The following is a 16,391-nucleotide window of genomic DNA, read 5'->3' as shown; positions in this document are numbered from 1 at the left end:
ACATTTATTTTTACCCACCTGCAGGCCTGTTTCATAAAAGAGATTTGATTTCTAAGAGGAGGGACCCACCAGCCCCAGGATGCGTCACCGACATTTTGGCAATTTTTCCTTACACGGGGTGTCAGAGAAACCCTGCCTGGGAAACCTTTCTGTTTTATCAGTCAGTTCAACTTCTGGTTTTTGTCGTCACGAGGGAAAGGCCAAGCCAGGCTCGGTCATAAACAAGGTAGGTTAAGTTTATCCTGACAGGGACCAGAGCAGCTGTGTTAACAAGGGGAACAGCGTGTCTGAGTAAGCCTGAAATATTACGTGTGTATTGATAAAGACACTGTTTGCAATCGGACTCAACAGTTTAGCAGTCAAACTCCATTGCATAAAGGCAATTTAGAATATTGGGGGGGCGGGGAGAGACAGACATTTACCTTGGGATCCACATTTATTGTTTTCCTATCACTTTTGTTCTTGAAGAGCAGTCCACAGGCATTTTCTGCAATCACTTGGTAATTTGGGCTGGAATGTGAAGTGCTGACATTTCTATCCCAGTTGTAAAAGCTGTGAAAATGTGAAACAGAAATGCTGTACTTTTAATGCATGTAATTCTTCCAGCTTAAAGGGCAGATTCTGGCCTCCTTATTCACGCCGAGTAGTTCCCCGTTCCACAACAGTCCCTCTGAAAGCCAGACAGATTCACCGAGGAGCAGAAATCTACCAAATATTAGAAAATTTGCCCAGATATGGCCCTACATATCCGATCCCTGGCAAACCGGAATGGAGGCCCCGAGCTGCCTCCTCATCCGCTCAGGACCAGCGTTACAGAAGGACTTGGAGCCCGGGTTGTAGCCAGTGGGAAGTGGTTGTGCTTGAGAACCACTACTGTGACGGAAACAGCTCTGGAGACCACCTGAAAGTGCTTCCCGGACCACCACCGATCTGCAAACCAGATGTGGGAACCGACCGTTTCCCCTTGGGATCGCACTGGAACTCCCTCCCTCTCTCCACCTTACTGTTTTCCTTTCTCTTGTTTTTAATATAATTCTGGTAGTAAGGAGTTTTTGGAAATCTCCTTGTGGGCCAGACACGGCGGGAGGGGCTGAACTCCAGCTCCCCATGGAAAATCCCAGCTCTCCGGAGCTGCAGGTGTCAGCCTGGGGTTAATGCCGAGCAAAGCCTTCCATGGGGCTGGCACCGCTCTCTCGTTTCCACCATGTCCGGCACTACACAGAACTCGAAAGGAACCGTACGGCTGTGTCAAATACAAAATGGGCGCGGGAGGGTTCCCGCAGTTTATCTGTCTTTCTCCCAGGTCAGAGGTGCTGGAATTCCCTGAAACTTCTCACGCTTTTGTGTTTTTGACTTCTCAAACTTCTTATCACCTGAGCTGAGCCCTTCTGGGCTCTGTACTTGCCACCCGGCCAACAATCAGGCTGTCATTTGCACGCTCACAGTTAGTATTTGTTTAGAAACCTTCTTGGCTCGGATGTACCTACAAAGGGCACAACGTGACGGTGCCGCTACGTGAGCCACGCTGGGATGCTCGTTCCACCACCGAAGCGGCACGTTGCGTTGGTGCTGCTGACCAGATGAGCATGTCTCTTTGCAAAAGGTGGAGGAGACGGGAGGAGGTCAGGAAATCATTCTGCGTGTAAGGAGGATTCAAGAAATTTACAAAATACCTTTTAATTTTCCTGCCTTCTGCAAGAATACTCTAGTCCAAGTAGACAGATGGTTCTGTTTTTTAGAGCACCTTGATTTCTCCCTCACTGTGAAAGAGTGCAAAGCAATAAGCCCCGCTGAGGCGTATACTAGAACTTTTTACATCCTGAACACCCCTGGTAGGAATGGAGCAATAATGATGTGGAGATGAATTTACGACGCCCTCACAGAATTCACCCCAGCGTGACTGAAATCAGCAGGTGATTTGCCAGTGAAGGCGACAGCCTTGGCTACAGGCAGGCAACGTGAAACGGGGTGGCCAGCACAAAGTTAGGCCCTTGAGCAAGGGAATTAGCGCCAGCAGGCGCTGCCCTCTGCAACCCTGTGCAGCCCAACGCTGCGGTGGCCTGCAGAAAAGGAGCGAAAGGCGGGTGGGCACAATTCGTTCGCCTTACTAATAACTGCTTTGCTTTGATGTGCTAATTTGTCATCTACAGAATTATTTAATGCTCCTGAGTGCTCCCACATTAAGTGGTAAACTGAAGATTTTGTCATTCGCCATTTAGATCTAGGAGTAAGAATGTGCATAAACTTATATACAAATTAAATACACAGATTCTTTTAACTATCCACTCAGTTACCTTATTTCAACCATACAACATCTCCCTGTCTCCCAGGACACGACTTGGTTAACGAGTCCAATTGCACAGAGATGGTTTCTGCTGGAAAACGACTACCAGATTAGGAAGGAATTGCTCTACGTTATCTTGGGTGGTGGGAAGGGAGGGAGGATATATGTCTCTCTGCAAAGACATACCCACACTCATTAAAAATAAATTAAACATCTGAAGGCGGAAATAGTCAATTAGACATCAGATAGTAACTTCCTGCGTTTTGCCAAGTTTCCAGCCCCACTCCTGCCATACTTCCCCATGTAAAGCAGTGAAGACAAGTGCAGAGCTCAGAGCCTTTCTGCTGGGAAATCAATGTCTAGCGCAAACAGTTCGTTTATGGACTCTTTCGCCCCATGACAAATCAGATCCCATCACGTGCTTAGATGCGAGACATATACCCCAAGTCCAGCAGCAAAACCCCGTCCTGAGGGCTACAAGAATGGCCAGTGCCCTGTGCATCTCCCCGGCTGCCTTGCCCACGAACGAGCCCCGCGCTGCTCGGCATTCCCACCTTCTCTACAACAAAGACCAGCAGACAGCAAGATAGCAGCGGCTTTCAGGAAGCCTAGATGTCTGGACACAGAAGGAAATTTCCCCTGCACACCTTTATTCATGTTCTTCACTGAAAACTGACGACATCAAGAGATGCCATCAACAGACATTCAAGTAAGCCTCACGCCCCCCTCCAGCAGGAAGGATGAGAGGGGCTGCTGCAGCTACGGGACAGCGTTCCTGGCAGGACAAAGTAACCTATGCTAGCAGGAATTTCTCCTAAATAGGCAGGAGGTCAGAAGAACATTCTGAGCAGAGGAGCAAGGGCTTGGAGAAGGCTTCTCCGGAGCAGCCTCTCCCCTGCCCGTGACTGTTAAGGGGAAACTTGCTCGCTCTCATCCGTGCTTTCTGCCAGCAGGATGCTGCAAGACGAGGGGGCTGGAAATCGGGACCGAGGGAACCCCATCTCATCTGTGTCTCTTTCTCTAGAATAAGCACTCAACTAAACTTGTGCAGTAAATGCTATTTAGGAATTGCTATAATCCCGATCTAATCCAACTCATTTTTGTTAGCAGAATTCCATGCGGCTTTAAGTATTTAAATTATCGTGAGATGAAAACATGCTATCAGATGAACATGATCAAATGCAAAAGAAAAAACCTTCAGTGTACGTTTTTTCTATTATTATTTTGTTTGATTACCATGTGTTCTGGAAGAAAGGTAACATTTTTCAGCATGGCACTTACATACGTGGAGTACGGGAGACTTGGCAGCGCTCATAGTCCAGCTGCAGGAAGAATGCATCTTTTTTTCTTTTTTTAAGACCATGACTTGTTGGTACAGTGGTATATAACGAGTACCACACTGCGTTTGGGAATACGGACGAAAATATGCGAGGCGGGTTTTTTTTTCATTCATCAGCTAATTCTGGTCTGAGCAGATTTTCATTCCGCAGGCTGGCAGATGCCCTCCCAGAACATGGGAGTCTGAATTACAGGTGTTTGTATCCTTAAAGTTATCCTTCAGGTACCAAGATGGCAGGACATCAAACCACATGGTGCTTACAGAATGTCTTTCATCCCAAAATCTCCAGGTCCTTCTGTAAACATGCATTAAACCACTTGACATTCTTGTGAGATGTAAGACGGGCTTTATTACAGCTCAGCAGTGGCTGGGGGAGCCAGGGCACGGAGAATGTTGGAGATTTTTCCCTGGGATATACGGACTGATGGCAGAGCGGCCAAGAGTCCCAGCTGCCATCCCTGGGAGACGGGGTGCTGTGGTTGGAGCCCTGTGGCTGCTGAAGGTCAGGCAGCAGGACAACCCGTTTCCTAGAGGCAAATCCTTGGGATTTTGATGCCTCAGTGTGTGATCCTCCCCCTTTTTCCCTTATTCTGCAGTGGGAAACGAGCTGTGACGGAAGAACTACTTACACGGGGCATTCCAGGGGCTGGGATGCCATGGCAGACCGAGAGCGCTTCAGACACCGAGCACACCGCGGGTTTTGCCAGTCGCCATCTGTCCAAACGTACGGAATGTGTGCATCTGCAGGGTAAGGGCTTTGTTGTCCCAGCTTACTATTTACTATTTAAATCAGCAAAATCAGGGAGACAGAACACAGTGTAAAGGTGTTTATGTCTGTGTTGGCCCCACCTTTGATCCCATGGGGTTAGATTATACTACCCTATTCTTTCTTCCCCTCAGGATAAGGATTGGTTCCTTGGTTCAGTTCTCTACTTTTCTCTTCCCACCCACGCGTACACAAAGATAAAACCATTCCCTATAGCAGACTGGGACTTCAGTCAAAAACTAATTATAAACAATGACGGCTCAACAGCTTTTTTCAGTTTGTGGTTCTATGAATTTGCGATGCAAAATATCTGGCTTCAGACTCCCTCCCGGTAATTTACAGACTGGCTTGCTTCAGTCGGGCAGCAGCAGAAGGGTGCGGACAAGGGAGACAGAGGGATGCAGGACAACAAAGGAGGCTGGAACCGGGAATAAAAAGAAGCTGCAGTTCCTTTATCCTGGCGTTCTCGTTCTTTCTGCCCTCCGGTAGGAGCGCGCCGATAATCGCTCTACCGCGGGGAAACCAGCATTCTGCAAGCGCTTGCCAAATACGACAAAGTACCAACATACTGGGACGGGATTGGGCCCGCCGGTCCTTCCGCAGCTTTCTGGTGCAAACGAGGTCAGCACCTCGGTGGGACACGGCACCACGTAATACAGCAGATAAGCCTGATTCCACGCCAACCGCTATTTCGTAATGAGACGCATGTCACAGGCCTCTGTCGAACATCAACAAGCTACTTTTTCCACTGAAGAAATTTAAAGATGCTGAGTTTTGCTTCTCTTTTTTCATCTTGAAGCAGCTTTGACTGAAATAATTGTATTTCTCAAATGATTGCCAGGGTAGCGTGAGATATATCGCGGTACTTTGGAAAACCAGGGCAGTTTGACTTGTCCACAGCTACAGTGCACAACAGCTGTTTTGGTGGTTTTTCTCCTGCTTACCCACGCTATATTGTCGCTACTGAATTAAAGCCCTCTGGGATTCAGGTACACTCACACATCTTGCAAACTGGTTGTAAATCAGGAGTAACCCCAATGAACTCTTGTACAGAATTGGTGGAAATGAGCATCTGGCCCCCAGAACCCATTCATCCCTGGTTTCCTAGGGGCGTGGAAAATTGGGAGCTGCTCCCTCTTGCCCAAACCTGGACGTGTCCCATGCCATGCTCTGCGGCCAGCGCCAGCACCTTCTCCCTGCAGCTCCCCGGCGCAGCCCATCCTTCGCATCTCTCCCAGGCAACAGCAGAAACCCTGAAATTCAGGCGGACAACGGCGGCAGAACTGCACCGGCTGTAGGAGGGCTGATGCTCGCCCAGCACGTTCAACAAGCAGAGGACAAGAACTAACATATCGCTGCTAGTCATTGTGGCTACAGCTACTCCACGGCAACGAAGCTTATGAGTAGCCAGAGCTTGAAAATAGCTCCCTGAGATGTTGACTCCCCCCCTTTTTCTGTGCCTTTGAAAACAAATAATTTTTTTCCTTTTCCCTTCCCTCACTCAGCAAGAAGCCCTCCGAAAGGAGCACATCCATGCCGATTCCTGTTCGCGCGTGATTCCATAGGGTGATGAACTCAGCACTCCACGGGAGGGCCGAGATCCTGACCCGACACCGCAAAAGCAGTGCCGTGAGGGTGCGCAAAGAGCCAAGCCCTCTGCTCAGGAGACCCTGCCATGAAGCCCGACGATGAACGCCACGCACAGGGACTGCAGGGAAGCGTCCAGCGGGGCTTTCATTTAACATCGTCAGTGTTAGATGACATCGTCGGAGTGCTGGAGCAGCTCTGAGATCAAAGGGCCTGCAGAGCTCCTCTGGGCGCTGTAAGCCTTTGATCTTACCCTCTCCTCCTGATAACCCCCAAGCCACGCGGCTGCTCTACCTTCTGCCTGGGATCTGCCCCCGAGATTGCCCACTTTCCCTACATCGAGGAGGAAAAAGGAGTGCGATATGCAAAAACAACAAGCACCTGCAGCTTCCAATTGACCTGCTGTGGAACTGCATGCCAGCTCCGCAAGCCTCTGAGTCCGCTCTCATGCGCGTGTGGGCATACTGTGAAGGCCAGCGCACTGAAGGCGAAGGTAAACGCAAGGTACGCTGCGACGAGCTCCACTGAACTGTGAACCCACACTGCCTGGGAAATGTGCGCTTAGACCGGACAAGAGCATAACGCAGATCTCAGTCCTGTGATGCAGGCCAGAAGTGCCTCAAGGATGCTGGACGTCTGAAGCTTGAGTTTGACATGGACCGGCACATTTCTCGGTCAGAACAACGGCAACACAAGCAGGACTTGGAAAGCGATTCTGTTACACAAAGACAGTTGGAATTCCCACAGCCAAAAGATGCTATCACCCTGTGATTCTGGTTTTCGGCCTTTTTCTTGACAGAATAACAAGAACCTCTAACCTTCGTATAAAATAGTCATTTTTATATTGGAAAACTCAGTTCAATCGATGTTCTCAGCTACTGCCAAGTGCACACCTCTCCTGCCCGTGCCCATTAACAGCTGCTGTGAAGTTCATCTCGTTGGTCTGTCTACCAGTGACTAAAGCAGTTACGTTTTCCTCCTCTGTGTCACACACACACCCACCGAGCTGTTGAACGATTCGTTACACAGACCTTACTCACCACATAAATTTTCTTCTGGTCATGAATTATTACGAATCAAAGACTATCTTAAATATGCCTAACACAATGAGTGCGTGTTACACCACCTACCTGCACACTCGACGTGGGTGTTCTACACGCAGGAACGGGACCCAGACGATCACCCTGTGCGTCTCTGGGCTCTCTTACCGACTGCCTGCTCTCATGTCTCATCATCCTCTTATGCCACGAGCCATTGCACTTCACCATCCATCAAAGCCAACGGACTTCAATCGGGCCACGTATTACAGTCTTCATAACCTAGGTGTGTGCCTCAAGTTTTCTCCCTCCGGAGGAAGTCACTGAAGTCACCAAACCCCTAACCGCTACGTTAAGTTTCCCTTTGCATTTCCACAGTTTAGGATTCTCCCTTCCTCCCAAACTCTCCTCACCCCTGGGCAGAACAGTTCTCGACGGGACCTTAACAAACGCAAAGAAACGGTTCAAAAATCAGCAGGGAAAGAAAGGACGCTACCTTTGCCTCCAGGAGAACGTATCATTGTTGATACGGCAGCGCATATCATTGACTGAACCTTTGAGAGCCAAAGATTTCCTTTCCTTTCTTCAGTTTGGACTAAAAACTACAAACGGGAAATTAAACAACAGAATTGCTACCTGTTTTTCAAAAATGCTTAAGATAACCCACAAAATCCTTCTGCAGAACATGAACAGGGAGAGACTGTGTTACTGCCTGTCTGGGGTGACCCGTGGTTTCAGAATTCGGAAACAGTGCAGTTTCCTCAAACTCTGGCAGAACTTGCTGTGATAACTGTTGCTGCATATATTTACGTTCTACCTCCAGACGCCGGACAGGCCCAGGGAAGGGGCTGGGGGCGGCAGCATTGTCCCAGCCGGACCCAGCCTGGGGACGTCCCTCCTGACGTCCACCCTGGCCCAAGTGCTCCAACTTGCAGGTCCGTCTGCTTTTTCTTTCGTCGGGTGTTAGCAGTCTCCCCCAGCGCTGGAGCATTCTGACACGGTTCTCGTGGCCAAGGTGGTTTTTGCGTAATCTGCTCAGTACTCCCAGCACCGTTTGAACTCCGTCTGGGTACACCTTTTGCATTTCAGGATGAAGGCTAAGATTAATAAGAAAAAGAGAAGAAATAAAAGCAATAAAAGGAAAATAAATTAAAGTCCTCGGGGTTATAGGCTCGATCCCAAGAAATTATGAAACTACTGTCAGGCTCCAGAAGTTGTGCAGTAATCACTCAGAATGTATTACCTTATTAGTTCTCTCCATCTTTAAAGAATAAAACCACCCAACACATTAGGATTTATGGCCAACGGAAAAAAAAAAAGTTTTATCTTGAAGTTACAACAAAGAAGATAAAAGAGAGGCGTGTAATTGTTGAAGGAACAACAGGATGAATACTTTATACATATTGTGCAATTAATAATCACTGAAGGCCTGTTGGAAGCTGCATATAGCTGATAGATCAACGTACAAAACCAGCGTCCCTGTTCTTTTGCATACCAGTACATGGCGATTGCAACACTAGGCAGCCAATCAAGTAATTTCTTTTTTAATTTTTCAAAGGGCCTTTAGACGGGAGCCAAAAAAATGACCTTATAAAAATAAAAATCTCAGTCATAAAAGTTTCCCCCCTAGCCAGGCCTTGGCTGCTAAAACAAAACAAAACCAACCAAACAAAGCAAGGGCCATTTAGAAACCAGGTCTCGCTGTCCCTGTTCCACACCTGTGGTGTGGCCAGCTCGGGTTCTCAACAACCACCTCTGGAGAACAGGGGACCTCAAGCGCATTCACGATGGCTTCACCAAAACCGGCTCCTCACTGCGGCAGACAAAGGAGTATGTAACAACCAGCAGCGAGACGGGAGAAGAGATCACTGAATCCTCCTCAGAAAAGAAAAAAATCTCAGGGAAAGATTTACTGCCTGATTATCTGAGGGGAATTTCTAGCAAAGGCTGACCTAGAAATGCAGAAAGGCATCACGGTAGAGCATTTGTCTGGGTGTCACACAGGTTCAGTTACTAGCTTTCCCCTTCCATTAACGAAAAGACAGAGCACGATGAACAGGAGCAGCCCTGCGCTATCACCCAACTAACGGCTTCAGGTGCCAGAGACGCAGGTAAGTGCCAAGACCCACTTCCAAACCCTGACGGTTTCTCCTAGCAGGCGGGGTGCGCGGCAGGGAGCTTCCACAGGTTTTTCAAAACCCCCCTGGGCGCCTGCCTACACCTTTAACACTTTTGAAAACATGACCTTCGGACGCGTACCAAGGTTGCGCTGACAACAACGCTGAGGTGCTTTGTTGGGTCAGAGTTGTAAGAAGACACGATGAGCAGGAAGACCTGGAAGAACTAAATGCCATCTAGACAGGTAGGCGAGATAGTAAAGGAAATGTCCAAGTGTTGCTGCATATTGATTTGGATAGGCGCATTTGTGGAGCTGGGCAAGCTTCTCCAACGTCTTCCCTTCTGAAGGACGCGGGGTGAACATCCACGCATAAATTAACCTCTTGATCAAAGTCTGATTAAGCATCTGAGATGAAATGACGGATTTTTCTGAAGGCATGCATTCAAAGCACGCTCAAGGTATGCATGTACCTCTCTGTCTTCCTGCGGTTTCTTTCAAGGTCGTCTTCCTCTCCAGCTGTAACCTCCTTAGGCAAAGAGTTGAGTCCAGAAAGAATTCATCTATAAAACCCTGTGCTAAAACTTCTAATTATCAGTCGAACTGATGAAAAGTAATACTCCTATGAAAAAAGAACACTTCTTTTTCCTCGTATTTTACTTCAATGGTGTGAGGTAAAAAGCCAGGGGAGACAGCCAACCTTCAAGGCTTGGAAAGGATTCTTTCCTCCTTCCCAGACCTCACTAATGCAAATCCTTTGAAATCCTAATGGCTTGTACACTGAAGGAATCCTCAGAGCAACCAGTCTGCTGAACGAGCGAGGCTGCAATTTCCAAGCGACATGGGGACATGCAGATGCATCCTTCCCACCGGAACTGGGAAATGGCCCGGGGAAAATCCCATCCCCGGAGAAGAGCTCCATTCCCCTCGCACCTTTGTCTGCTGCTACCCCAGGCACCGTGGAGGCGGGGCACTGGCCTGCCCGGCTGTTTTCTGCAAGGCGTTGCGTATCCTCCAAACTTTGCCAACTATACAACACATTTAGAAGACAAATCTGAAACATTTAGGCACATGTTCAAAATCCTGCTTTACAACTCCCCTTCCTGCCTCCCCCACCTTTCTGCAGTACGCTCAGGGTTTCCCCTACATCGCCGTGACCACAAGCTTTTAAATACGCAGGAACAGGAGAGATTAGAACACATCAGGAGGTTCTACCTTGGGCAACTTAACTTCCCTTCAAGTGACAAAAACCCCAGCTTTTCAGGAAAGGACTACCCTGTCTGGAGGAAAAAGGACTTTGGCAGAGTCACTCCTAAGCTGATCAGATCCGAAGGGCTGCTGTAAAACACATCCTCGGAAAACCTCTGGGTTACAAACTCTGGGTCCAGGAAGTAAAAACTGCTGGAAAACGGGCTTTGCAGTTTACAGCTTGCCAATACTAGTAAAGAAAAGGATGCGTTTTGCTCGGCTTCGGTGGGACCAGAGCACCCTGGAGACTGCTAAGTCTGGGGAGAATTACTAATAGCTGTTTAAAAGTCACTTACTTAGTTACTTAAAAAACAGTAGGTTTAACTTCAGGCACCACATTTTGCGAAAGCTGGCCTTGGTATGATTCATTAGTTTCTTATGGTTGAACGTTCAGTAGAGGAAAAGGCAGCGCCCATTCTCTTTGCTGCTAAAAAGCAGATACAAACCATTACTACACATTTCAGCTATTGCTGTGACACGCGGCAAAATACAGCTTGAATGGCTCAAATCAACATAACTATTGAAAACATTGTGTTTTTTAATGCCTTCAAATCACAACCATACTATCGGTGTGAGAGACTGACATATCTAATTTAAGCGTACATTTAGCAGCAGAGCAAAGAGATGACAGGGCATCGAGGCAGACAACTTCCCTATTTCAATCCCAACGAGGCGGCAGAGCTGTGATATTAATGAAGCAAAATGGCATACAGAGTATTTGCATCCCTTATCTCTTCTCTGCAAGAGATTCATAGCTTGTAATTTGACTGCAAAGCTTACGCACATGAGACGCACACATGTAGAACTAGATAGTCAAACTCTGTCATCTACTGGCACGTTAAAATGAGAAACAGTCCATAACCAGAACCCCTTTGAAATCTGGAGGGATGAAAAGGATGTAGGCCCCACGGAACACATTGAAAACAACAGCACTACACAGCGCACCGAAAGCTCCGCACATGCTTGGGTCGGAAAAACCATTCCCGGAGGAGTCTGTGTGAACTGGAAGAGGCTGCACACGTTAAGAGTAGACGGGAGGAAAAGCAGGGAAGAGAGAAGCTGAAGGAGAGCTTCGCGTGGCTGGAGAGGCACCAGGCGAGCGCCTTGGAAGTGTTTGCTGGGTCTTGCGGGTGAGGACACAGGTCACGGACCTGATGCAACGGAGGGAGGATGCCGATAAAGTGGCCACGGCAGTCGCTCCTCACGTGAGCTGCAAACGGCACGAGGTTATTTGAATCACAGGATGCAAACAAAGAAAGTACATGTCCTTACGCAGAATGATAGAATCTGTTCAAAACAGGACAAACCGATACGTAGGACTACTGGGGCTGTAGTTACTACAACTGTTCCAAAAAAGACCGTGTAGATAGACACCCGACAACGTGAACTTTACGCTTTTCTGTGAGATTTGAATCATCAGATATCCAGACGGCGTACGCTTAATAAGGCTGCGCAACCTGTAGCCCTGGAAAGAACAAACCTATCGAACAAACCAAATCAGCGATACAGTTAAGAAAATCCGCTCTCCCTGTTTGTCTTCAATATGCACACGTAAAGAGGCTATTCCTGCATACTACGGATAAAGAACAACTGCAAGAACCTCCTCAGCAAGCTACAACTTAGAAGCAATTTTTTTCTAGCTTACATGGATCAACCTTTTCTGCTTACTACTCGCAGACCGCAGCAGGGGTGCAATTTACTCTTTCTGCACATATGTCCACTAAAATGTACGAAAATCTAGTGTCGAGGGTATAACAACACTGAAAATGTGAAACTACTTAAAACATCCCATCCAAAAAGAAGAACAGCGGTGCTATGGCTGAGATGCCCCAATCCTGCAGTTTCAATTGGACTTTCCCGTGTGACTTCGCTGACTTTCAGAATTTTACGCTGCTTAATTTCACTAACTTTCTGACGGAACATCAGTTTAGAAGCTTGAAAATTCCCATCTTTTCCACGAGATGTTCACCCTAAGACACAACATGAGAAGATAATCTTAAATAATATCAAGCAAATAGGTGTTGTGATCTGCGTCAAAACCTGCCGAGTCCGGTACCAGCAGCGCGGCTCCTGTTGAAGCCGCAAATTTAGTCCCATTGGAATGAAGGGGGAGATCATCTCCCAAGGCTGCGGCGTCCCTTGTTAAGGTCTGACACGGTTTCAAAAGATGATGAAAAGTTCTTTCCATATCTATAGTCTTTCACGTACTGCTGGGATGGTTACAGTTACTTGAAACGGAAAAGTTTAACGGTGTTTGTTAAAAAATAAACTGGCAATCATTGGCGTAAGATGGTAACGAACGCTCAGAGAAACAGCCAAAGCGAGTTAACTGGAGGGTACGGGGAATAAAACCTGGGAACTGCATTGGTGCTGCGACAAAGGCAAGCTGGGTCCAAGGCATCTGGCTGAGACACTGCTCAGCGTCAAACACCAGCGCCATTAGGAAGACAGATTTGATGGCATTTAGATGCAAGTGCAACGACTAAAAGTCAGAGATGGAAAAAAATACAGAAACAACAATCCCAGTTCTTCGCTAACACAGATGATTTTCACAGGTCAAAAGATCGTTTTCAGTGCCAGTTCCAAATGAAAGCATTTTAAGTGAGGAGTATCAAGCCAATGGTTTGGACAAGTCCAAACCATAGCAAGAAAAAAAATACAGAATAATTATTAGGGAAAACATTAGGACAGTAATAAGGAGAAGGAAATGTCCTGTAAAGCCTGAATGGCTTCCTGGAAACGGGTTCAGTGCCCTCATCAGTTTGATAGTACAATAAACCTGTTGTTTTCAACTTTTGTCCCACATTTATCGCTTTTACGTGTTTTAAGAAATCCTCTAAAGAACAGAGTGGGTTTTGCAGCCTCCAGAGAATGGGAGTGGATCCCATCTCCTGTGCATCCTCCAGGACCAAGATGCTTTGATGTGTGAAAAAGACTATGATTCTAAGAGAAAGAAAAGAAAAACAATTAAATAGCCTTGATCTCAGTCAGGTCCAGGACAAAGCTCCAGTGAGAGCAGCCTCACGTGCCTTTTACGTATCTGCATATCACACGCGAATAAAACCCTGTCCAACCCCCCTTTCAAACCAAAGCTGCTGCTGCTTTTTGAAAGAAGGGTATTCGGAATCATCACTGGCAAATCCTGAGAAGTGCTCTCTCATTTAGAAGCAATGCAAGAACAACTCGCATTTACGTATGTGTGGTGTTTCGCAGCGTACAAACGGAGACGGCAAAGTCTTTTACACACTTTGGAAAAGAACATATCCATAAAGTTTCCTGAGAGCTACAGTAAGATTATTCTGATTGTAACTAATGGGCACGTAACAACAGTTGCGAGACTGCCAGAAATCACAGTAAGCATCATCTAACGTAGAAAGAGGGAAAATAATTGTCGTCTAACACGACGGGGGGAAAAGCAAAAACGTGACAATGCTGAGTAACGTCCGCCCACCAGGCAGCACAGCCAGCAGCCTTACGAACGGCGATGGACAAAAAGATAGAGAGCAGAACTTTGCAAAACAATTACAAAAAGATTTTTCAAGAAACATCTCTCTTTGAAGACACTGTATGTGGGACATACGCAAGAAAAAAAATGATTAATTGCTTCCCAGAACACTGGAATAGCACAATGGTTTAACAATGGGAAAATATGAGTTACAGCAGATTAATAACTTTCCAGCAATTTTAAGTTAAAAAACATAGATAAGGTGTTCCCTTCCCTAATGTTTTGAGCTACATTCTCAAATATTATGATTTATAACTGATGTAATCATCGTTTTTCCACATCTGCTTAATGTAGGTGAATGTTTTACAGTACTGGAAACGCGATATATGTGTTGTATATAGAACAGAATATTGCCATGTCCAACAATAAGAAAAGGGGATATCTCAACCAAAAGTTGAAAAAACTTACCGGTTCCTATGCACCCCACTAGAGCTACACCCTGCCGCAACTCCTGCCTCCTGTACGTTCACTTCAATACCTGTCACCCGGCCCCTTCACGACGGAATTCCACAAATACGGAAGACACCATAATTTGCGTTACACTTCAGGTTTTTACGTGAACTTGTAATTCTGCAAGAAACACATGCATCAGACGGTATCTGCAGGCATGTTTCAGTGGAAATGTGAACATAGTGGAAAATTACCGTAAAATTCCAGAAGGGAGCCTATCAACCCCCGTTTATCACACTCTCACATGCAGACTGCGTCTCCTCCTCTCAGACAGGTGGGTCTGAAGCCACCCAGGAATTTATAGACGAGAACTAGCACCCCCGTTCTCTGTCCCGGCTCTGGTGTTCAGCACAGCGTTATTTAAACAAATAACAGGGCTCCCATTATCAACACATTTCCCATTTCCTTGTTTACTGTAGCAGACGTGACAGGTCTGATTAATCAATTGTGGGGTTTTCACAAAGCATCAAATGTTGTGAAAATTCTGAATTCTGTATCAGTTTTGGGCTGAAAAGGTTGGATTTATATGTTGTAGCATTATATATGTGGGATTATACGAGGTGAGAAATAATTTGAATGTTCCATTGCAAAAAAGCCCCAAAAGCGCCTCTCGTTACCTCAGTAGTAAGTGCTTTAAATGGTACCACTAGGTCCGAAGAATTACCTTTCCTTCCCCACCTTAAATGCTAGCCCGTGCTTCTCCCACCCTTTCTCCTGCTGTTCTTCAGGAAATATTTTCAGTGTGGTTACAACATGTGCGATCTGCCCGCGCCCAGGCGGCCATAAATCCACGCTACCAAATGTTTATCCCAGCTTTTGAACATCTTGGAAAGCGTGGTATCAGTATCCCGCAGACCTCAGGGCGTACCAGCGCCACAGAGGGAGCCGGCCAGGACCCGCGTCGTTCCAGAGGACGCGTCGACGCAGGGATGTCACGAGGAGCAGGAGCGCAGGAGGGGTTCCTGGGTGGCAGCTCCGGCGCATCGGTGCAGGTGCACTGCCCGGACAGAAACGACGCATTTCTGGCCAAACGAGGACTCCAGCTTGGCTCGACGCGCGCAGCTCTCGCATCCAAACCCTGTTACTAGATCAGCCTGGAATGTCATTCTAAATCCATGATCTCCAGGCATTCATCAAGAACGGGGGCCGGCAGGAGGGGGGAGAGCCTATTTAAAACTCACAGCAGAGGAAAAGCATACCCTCCAAAAATGCCCTGTCAGTGAAAGGAATTAAGTCACTTTCCTAGCTTGTGGTCATTTTCAGAGACATAATAAAAATAACCCGTGGGACCCACTGAGTACCTGCAGTTAAGTTGTCATCACGTGCAGATGTATGGTATCTTTACTATTGCAGCGCATTACATTATTTCCTTAAATTGGTCTCATACTTCAGCCGCTGGAAAAGCACCAGAAGAATTTACTGGGGCTGCGAGACTCGGATTGCACCAAACAAGCCCCACTGGGCTCGCTTGGAAAAACACGGGAACTCCCCGCCGCTCAACCATTAAGCCTGGGATAAAAGGGAAAAGGAAAAGCTCCGAGAATGGCTCTGAGCCGCAAGCTTTGAGCCCAGGAAGGGATGCTGCGGCGCTGCCTGCGGGCCAGAGATGTGTCACCGGCACTGCCACCCCCCAGCCCCGCCTCAGGGAGCGCGGCCTTCGGCCAACGGAGATTCTCGTTTCCGTGAAAAACAGAGTTGTTACAAGGCTTCACAGATGAACGTCCAGTTTTGTGAGCTCCCCACAAGCATCTGTGAGCGAGAGGGGAAAAGGAGGCAGGCAGAATTAACGAAATTCAGAGGCCAAGAAAACCGGGAAAAAATTTAAAATGAAACTAAAGACGAGGAAAACGAAGCAATACACTTATTTCGTAGAGGAAGAGAAGGGAGGTGTATGTTGGATGACAGGGGGGAAAAAAGTCAAAAAGGACATGATGCACTTTTTTAACATTCCCGGTGTTTTACGTGTGCGGCACACCAACCCCCCCGGGGTGCCCCCGGGGGCATTCTGCAAGCCGCCCGGTCTTGAAGCAGACCAGGCTGAAACCCGTCCCTCGGGCAT

The 16,391-nt window shown here is 47.3% G+C and overlaps 1 protein-coding gene across 1 annotated transcript in view; it reads right to left on the bottom strand.

The window, feature by feature from the left end:
* Positions 1-16,391, bottom strand: part of CFAP299 (cilia and flagella associated protein 299) — a 196,919-nt gene that overhangs the window by 2,554 nt on the left and 177,974 nt on the right. Inside the window, exon 5 of the mRNA XM_074588696.1 lies at positions 423-552. Coding sequence (XP_074444797.1) covers positions 423-552 — 130 coding nt within the window. The remainder of the gene's footprint in view (positions 1-422; positions 553-16,391) is intronic.

This window comes from Larus michahellis, chromosome 5 (assembly GCF_964199755.1).
Source record: "Larus michahellis chromosome 5, bLarMic1.1, whole genome shotgun sequence".
NCBI classification, from domain to species: domain Eukaryota; kingdom Metazoa; phylum Chordata; class Aves; order Charadriiformes; family Laridae; genus Larus; species Larus michahellis.
This window is presented reverse-complemented; position numbering and strand designations above follow the sequence as displayed.